Here is an 8,869-nt window from a genome sequence, read left to right on the forward strand (position 1 = left end):
TGGGCGTTTCTGCATGGATACCTCCGTCACCCTCCACAGGTGCTGACATTAACAGGTACTCTTCGTTATTCTGCTCTGCTTCTTCCTCCAGGTTGGGACAACCCTCACAACTGAACTGCAGGCTCTCTGCCTCCATCACTGGATCATCTTCATCAGCTTCCTCCTCCTCTTCCCCCTCTGTCGCCTCATCCTCTTCTTCCACCTCCTCTTCTTCCACCTCCTCTTCTTCCTCATCTTCATAAGTACCCTCTTTGGGGTAGTGAAACACGTCTCTGTGGTCACTAAAGCTTATTTGCTTCTTCCCTCCATTGTAACACTGCAGCTCTTTGCTCACCTCCAAACCAATTCTCTGTCTTTTCACAGGCGGGGATGGAAGACTGAGCAAGTGCCTTTTCTCTGCTTCCTCCTCTTCATCCTCTTCCTCCTCCTCCTCCTCTTCCTGCACCTCCTCGGCCACCTCCTCTATGTCTTCCTCTACTTCTTCCTCTTTATACTCCTCCTCCTCCTCCTCTCCATCCTCTTCTTCTTCCTCTCCGTCCTCCTCCTCTTCTTCTTCATCCTCCTCTCGCACTATGGATAGTTTCCTTGTCATAACCTCTTCCTCTTCTTGCTCCATCCTCTCTGCCAGGGCCTCGGCAGTAGGTTGGTGCAGCATCTCTTGCAGTATAATGGGCTCAAATGTTGTACAGCTTTTATAGGAATCATCGTACACAGGGTAGGTCTCCTCTGGGTATCCTGTATTGATGTACAAAAAGAAATAGAATTGAATATGCCACATGAAAGTTTGGCTACACAAAACGGCCTTATAATTATAATTAATTCATTAAAATGTATTTGATTGAGCTTTGGGGTTCAGATTTAGGCACATACCATCCCAGTCTGCGCAGTAGGGGACCTCCTCAGCCTCCATCTCTGGGGAGGCTTCCTCCAGTCGACCCTCTTGCATCAGCTGTGTGATCTGTCTAAGTTGCCTGAGTAATTTCTCCTCTTTCTTGCTTGCAGTTTTACTCTTCCTCCTTCTGCCACTCAAGATTCTGCCAGATTTGGAAGCAGAGTCAGGCAAGATGGCAATGCTATGGTACATCACTCTGATTTTCTGATTCTTCGTTACTCACTCTTACTGTGTGAGATTAGAGATGTTTTCAGCATCAATGAATTGTGACTAATAAAAATCACTTATACTACATTAATGAGTTTCACATCAGAATGTCCAAAAGTGGCATGAGTATTTTTCAAAAAACTAGAAACTAGATCATTTCCTTTTCCTTTGTCATCAAGTCACTTCACACAATTTATGCTATTATATGACTTAAGCTGTTAAGTAAAATATGCCAGTGGCCTTTCCACCTTTTAAATATTTTTCATTTTTAGCCTTTTCATTTCCATGCCAGGTCTTAGCTGATTTATCCCAATATGAAGTCATTTTTCTGGTTGTTCTGTGCTGTGGCCAGTGAGGATGTGAAGACAAAAATAAGTCTTACTTCCCAGAACTTCGACTCTTTCTAGAGACAATCTTCTCCATCATGCTCTCTGTGTGCAGCAGTCTCTGCTGAAGCCTGGCAAGCTCACAATGGTTTGCTACACGAATTACAAGTCAAAACATTGTTTTAATATCAAATAATAATAATATCATATATTCTGATTTCATAATCAGGTGTGCAAATGTACCCAATTTCTCTAAATTCAAAATGTGAATATAAATGTGAATATTTTCTGGTTTCTTTAGTGAGAGTAAACGTAAAAGTCACTTGAGGACAGCAGCTTGGGCTTTGGGGAACAACATTTCCCAACATTTCCTGACATTTGATGGATCAAACAACTTATCGATTAAGTGAGAAAATGATCAGATCAATGAATAAAAAGGCGTTAATTGCAGCCCACAAAGCTCATGGTTGGTAAATTTGTATCAAGAAAACAAGTTTTGGAATACTTGAAACTGGTGAAGGTACTTACTAATATTACTTTCCATGCTTGCCCTGGGCACTGAAGGGTACTTTCTCGATTTAGTAGTCTTTCCCTTATATGTCAGCTATGAATAGAAAAAATGATTATGATTAGATTAGATGATTAGATTAATGCAGCATATGAGAGATGATTGGTAATTTATGGTGAAACTTAAATATGTATATTTTCACAGCCTGTCTACCATGCACTACTTACCTTATAGATTATATAGAAGATGTAAAGAAAAATCCCAAAGCCATATATGGGTATCACTTGAGCCATCAGGTTGTATTTTTTTCCTCGTACGATGCCTTTTACTTTGACCATGGCCTCAGCACTGTGTGTCATGGTGTAGGAAGGGTCCACACCCCACTGTTCTGGGTCCTCTGGTAATGACAGCTGGTGCATCACAGGAGGGTAGAACCCAGGTCCCACTGGAGGAGACAAAAATCAGTCAGTTAATCCACTTCAATAATTAGAGCAGATTCTTCCTGCACATATCTCACAGTGATCTCCTCCCCGACCAGTGATGCATGCAGCTTTCTTTCTCATTTCAGAAATTAATCATGCAAGTAATAGGAGTATATAACTATTCCCAGACTTGACTGTTGTGTAAATTATTTTTGTTGCCAGCATTGCAAGTGTCCCAGTATTAAATTGATTAACCCTTTTGGTCCAATTAAATCATTCAGGTCCATGTTAGGGTGTTTTGGACCAAGCAGTCACTGAAGATCACTTTAATATCTATATAAACAGTAATGTTATTTTTATTTTACTACATTCAACAGTTCACACCATGTTAGGATGTCCTTTAAAGTATCACTATTCAATATCACAACATTTGAGAATTATTTAGTTAGTTGGTTTCTGGAGTGTTTTTTGACGCCCTCACCCCCTTTTTGCTCCAATCATATGCTGCTTCTTATGATTGACAGTCTGCTCCACCAATTACAATCAAGTGATGACAACCACGCGCAAACAAACTGGTAGTAGAGCACTGTGCTGCAGTCAGGTAGTATCTCGTGTCAAGAAACTTTAATGCGTTTTGAAATTGCCCAACGTTATCGCAATATAACAGTAACATGCACCGCAAACAATCACTAATAATCCTAAAACCAACCATGGACAACTGTTGAACTGACAGAAGTAAAGTAATTATTTCTTAACTTTGGTCCAAGAGAAGAGAGACTTATTTCTGTTCAAGGTAAGACACCGCATGAATACTATTTATACATTTTCTATTTACCTCTGTGAGGGAGTCTCAGAGAAACATGTTGGCATGTGTGAAAGTGACCATTTTAGTTTTGTGTTAACTTTCTTTGTCGCTTTGTTTGTTGATTTTTGTTGTTGTTGATTCAGGTTGTTTAGGCTTGATTGGAGTTAGGTACCCTGTTTTGTTGATAGTTGGACACCATTACAACTTTCAGCGATTGTTAATTGAGCTTAATTTCATCAAATCTCTCTGTTTGAGTTGTGTGTATAAGCCAACATGTTACTTTTCACACAGTAAACTCAAATTTTAATTATTACTAGGCAGTGATAACATGAATTAAAACTCAGAAAATGAATCTACTTTTTAATCAAAGCACTACCCGGCTGTATCCTTGACACCGCTGTTAATTCAATGACTTAACTACTTCTGCAAATATTTTGTGGTCACAGAAATCTAAAACACCTTTCTGGCTTTCACTGCAGTATTGCCACTGTGGTGTTACATACAAAGTATAATTTTGTCAAAAATCAGTTTATTCCATCCAACACAGTTTATATGTAATAAAAGATGTCTCTATTGTGTGGACTGGTGTTGACAACACCTCTGTTAAAGGTAAGGATCATTGTTAAATGCCAAGGAAAACATTAAACCTCCTCATAGGGAAACATTTTTAAGATCACATTTATAGATATCTGTTTGGAAACAGGCCTATAAATGTGTCGTTGTTTATCTTTAGGTCTGACTTGTCAAAAAACGCAGCAGCTTAATCAGTTTCTGTGAGTGACAGGAGGTGTGAAAGCATCAAATAATAATACATATCCTACAATCATTTCAGCTTCACAGTACTCATAGAGGCTGGCTTAAGTTTAGTGAAGACGTATATTAAATATTAAAATATTCTAAATATATTCTAAACAAAAAATATATTGTAAACTCAGTTTTTATACACATATTCTTGCAAAATCAAGGTTTCTCTTTTCTCTTCTCATCCTTTGTGTAACACTATGAAGGACATGTGCACTAGGATGGGGCTCAACGTCTGACGCACTCTGTATAGACAACAGTAACAGCTGGCAACAGCAGCAGCAACAACGACAACAACAAAAAAAGACAACGGAGATGGCGCAGGATGGAGGTGGATGGATGGATGATCTGATAAGCCGCCTTACCCTCAGGCTGCCCCATCTCCTTTTTCCCTCTGGGTAAAAGCATTCTGGGCAGGAAGAGAGAAACACAGAGAACAGAGCATGATATCAGAGTAACCTTCTGGCAAGTTGTTATGGTCATTTTGTCTCCAAAAATGACAGCCGTGAGTTTATTTCACTGGAGTAAAGCTTGTATCCGTAGATGTCATCTCTCATCTGGTGACGTTCCTGCTGAGATTAGACCAGATTAGAGCAGCTGCATTCAAGTGCTGTTTGAAATATTGACTACAAATCCCCAAAGAGGGAAACAACTGGCCTGGCATTATTATTATGCCCTCAGTGTATCTGGTTTTCAGAACCTACAAATCTACAAATACACAGAGTAAGCAAATTTAGCAGATAGATGGGCTTTCCTGCTACTTAGACACACAACAATCAGAGTCAACTGATTCTTTGGTCAAGTCTCTGGTCTAACATATTAGAAACAAAATTCTTTTTCTTTTTTTTCCCTGGATACTTTGGGTCAAGATGCATCTTGACGTAAATGCAATCGCCATTTTAACCAAATTTCTCCTTCATTATTTATTTTGTCCCAAACATAACATGGTGGACCAAGGAACACACACACATATGGTACAATTACACAAGATTTCAATGTTCATCTCTTAAAATTGATTGCCTTTTTCTTGTTTTGCCATGATTTAGGGTCATTGCAGCAACTTGCCGAAGCTGGAAGCAGAGCCCTGCATTTCAATACATTTATAGATGTTTTTGCTCAGAGACAGCTGAGGGAAAATACCTGGTTTAGGGTAAGGAATCTGACTGTTACTGTGTCTTACCAGTGGTACTGATTGACATGTGAGACAATGTGAGATTCCAGTGTGCAACTTCATGACAGCTCCCAACCACCTAGTTTAAATTCAGGTTTGATAAAAGTGTGAGACCGAAGGCTTTGGGTGGAAAATGCATCACTTAATAATTTGTCAGAAAAAAAAAACACAAGCAGACGTAAGGTTGTAAATGTTTCACAGGGGCGCCAATCTCATTTGATACAAATCTGGTAAATTGTCTGAGCTAGCATTGTTCACTGCGAACATTTCTCATTGGAATAGTTGTAGTGCTGATTTGCATATTGCCATAAAGAGATAGTGAAAGAGTGAGGAGCAGTGATTTTGTTTTTGCAAGAAAGTAATTTTTATTGTTTTCCACTCTGTTATTATATGTCTGAATAATAAAAATAAGCTTGTTGAAAATGTAACCCACAATGACACTGTAGTAAATCAACATGTTTTTTGCTACTGGCTGCGAGCATCCTGTATTGTTTTGTAACCGTGAAGTACTTGCAGTAGTTAATCAAGTTTAGTTTTTAGTAAAATATTAAGAGGATACACCCCTCATGTGTAAGTCCGTGCGTATGTTCCTTTGTTATCGAATAAACTAGCTTTGTGCTGTCTGATTCTAAAACAGACAATGACCATCAAAAGTACATTTTTAGGTCTCATCAATTATTCCCCAAGGTAAGGCCTTGAATACATAACTTGCATTTAAAAATACCAGGTATTCACAATAAGCACTTGAATGCAACACACAACCTATCAACCCATCCACTATGTGGACCCTCTGATGTGTGTTTCATACCAAAGAGCAGCAGATGGCAGTGCAGCCTCAGATACAGAGGTATGGCACATGGAAGACAGGAGATCACCTACATAAAGTCCCCCACAGTCCAGAAACTTGCAGTGTAATTTATGGTGTCTAATAAATTTGTCAAACAATTTTAGAGTCTAAGTGATTAATCAGGTTTTTTTTTTTTTTTTGGTTTCCTTTTTTTCCTCTCCCCAAAGTCACGTGCATGTTTATCACATTTTATAACTCACTAAAGATGCTATAGCTCACATATTGCTAACATTTTAGTTCAGACATCTAGTCAGCTCCAATAAGACCTCACTTTACAATCATCACTGGTGAGCATTAATAATAGGAACACTGTGGTAAATTTTTTTTTATTATTATAAATGAGAAAAACCAGACATTTATTTGAGGATAATTAAGAACAGATAATTAGTGGGCCATGTAACATAGATGCAGTTTTCAAAAATTAATGTGTGCAAAATTTAGGTAGGGAAAAATGCGTAAGTCGGCATTATTCAATTCAATTATATAATCATGAGTAGTATAGTCATGATTATATAATTGTCCTTTTATCTTCTGTGATAGCGTGATAAACTGGAAACAGATTTTTTTTTTCAAACCATTTGGCATGGTTCCTGTTATATTTCACCACTTTAATGATGCAGCAGTCCAGTTTGGCAGTCGAGCTCAAACCACCAAAGGTCAAGTAGGTGAGACCCAGAGGACTTATTAGCAAAAGATCTCCCATATGTGTCTTTCACAGAATATTTATCAAGGTTTTTTGAAACACTGATCAATATGTTAAGCCCTCGCAAATACCCAGTGAGTGCAGGGGTCAGATAAGTAATTGAGGGTATATGTAATCAAATATTGGTTGTCATGGCTTTTGCTTTGTTTGAGGAATATAATTCACTCATTCATTCACATATCAGTCTATGTATTGTACATCACCATACACAAATGACAGTATGTTTTTTGCCCCAAATAAACACAGTTAAAATGGTAACAAGTTATTGTATAACCTATTGCACAAACAGATTTAGAAACAAATCCTGAAATGTCATTGGCTTCTGATGTTTTACTATTTGATGTCTTTATAGTAGTCGCTTCGTTCCACATCCATAGCAACTGTAGTTTCTCGGTTGTACACAGTTATGCCAGCATTATGATATTGCAAAATTTTAAGGTGTATTTGTCAATCAGTTCGATAGTCTTATACAGTAGTCTTAGTTAATTTAAATTATCTTGTGCCATTACCACCCTTGTATGATTAATGTTTATTGTATAGATATATCATGTATTGATGAAATGCCAATGTTCGACATCCCTTGAACCAGCTCTGAGATGCAAACATTCATAGACCAATCTCCCTTTTCTTGTCTTCTGGAGAATGTTTATTGCAGATATGATGCTGAAAGTGTTCATACATATTAAAGCCCAACCAGGGACAAGAGTTAGAAATTAGTAGTATTGAATAGTATAGTAGTATAGTATAGTAGTATAATGGTTTGTGTTAGAACTATGTTAAATAGAATTATACCTGTGAAATGAAATAAATTCAAATTTCAATTTATTAAAGTCGGTCAGGTTTAGATCTTACTAACAATGCATCTTAACTCACTTATTTAATAATTAAGTACTTGCTATTGCTAATTTATCTGTATTGTATCTGGCATTGTTAATCATGCAATCTGTCTTGAGCATTGGATACACATGTCAGTTGCTTTGACAAGGTTTTGGGTTAAGAATAGCACTTACATGCTGTACACCCCCTTCTACATGGTACTTTGTGGAGTTCCCCAGGGGTCATGTGTAGGTTCCTGTCTGTTCTCTATTTATATGTCATGTTTAGACTCTAAAGATGACATAGACATACCATCAGTACTCTTTGTTATGTAGATGATATGCAGCTCCACCTATTATGCAATTTTTATTACCCACAGGAATTCATCATAACCATGTCAGAGACATTCAGAAGTTGATGGCTCAATATGTAGCTATAGCTAGATGCACATAAAACTGAATTATTTGAGATTTGAAAATGCAAATTCATTTATTCCACTAAATGCCTCAACAATACTACTGCAGTTATACTGCACAAGCACAGCAAAAGCACAGGTTGCTCTGAATATTTCTAGTACAATATGAACAATTGTAGTTTTACTTTGAACTACAGTGTCAAGATTTGGACATAAACCAAATTAAAAACACTACTAAATACCCACATACATTGGTTTTCATGTAAAAAAAAAAAGTAGTTTGAGGGTTTGGTTACACTTGGTTACACACACAAACAGCAGCAAGATGATAGGCTAACAATGCAGGTGTTTCACTGTGCTATTGGATAGATGAGATCACCTGATGAGAACACCTGATCTCATGATTGACAGCCCCAGATGATGTGTGAGCACGTATGAGAGGAGTCAACGATATTTTTTTGTTTGATGAAGAATTTCCTTCAATGTACTGACTGGCATCTAATTTATGTGGAAATGTAGGGTTTCATGTCAGTCAAGCAATGGTTGTAGACCTTTTTAATCTTGGACTATGAACTGGTGACCTTCATGTGACAGATTCGTTTGCTGACCACATGGAAGGTGGGCAGGCAGGGATATGAAGTGATGATTTTAAAAATGTTCACACTTCTGCAACATTGTCAAATTCCCTTTAAAAGAGGGAGTGATTTTCCTATCATAATTATAACATTGTAGTCTATGTGAAAAAAACTTGGGATACTGCTTTGTGACTTGGAACAACGCTCTATTCACAGTACAGTTAAAAAATTCTGTCATAGCTGGCATGGATGAACATTATTGGCCATGCCATACACCCTCTATAAGCTTTTAATCCTAGGAAACAAATATGCATTTGTGTACCCTCTCTGGATGAATGGATTATAGATTATCACTGCCAACCAGCATATGATGCCAGCAGA

General features: G+C 37.7%; 1 protein-coding gene across 1 annotated transcript; it reads right to left on the reverse strand.

The window, feature by feature from the left end:
• Positions 1-526: 526 nt before the first annotated feature.
• Positions 527-6,083, reverse strand: ric3a (RIC3 acetylcholine receptor chaperone a; the record flags this gene model as incomplete). Its single annotated transcript, XM_027281775.1, has 6 exons — positions 4,327-6,083; positions 2,161-2,378; positions 1,954-2,029; positions 1,482-1,578; positions 871-1,034; positions 527-735 (listed from the first exon to the last, which is right to left on the reverse strand). Coding segments are annotated over exons 1-6 (882 nt in total), but the record flags the coding sequence as incomplete, so codon positions are not given.
• Positions 6,084-8,869: the final 2,786 nt, after the last annotated feature.

Source organism: Larimichthys crocea, chromosome VIII (genome assembly GCF_000972845.2).
Source record: "Larimichthys crocea isolate SSNF chromosome VIII, L_crocea_2.0, whole genome shotgun sequence".
Classification (NCBI taxonomy): Eukaryota; Metazoa; Chordata; class Actinopteri; family Sciaenidae; genus Larimichthys; species Larimichthys crocea.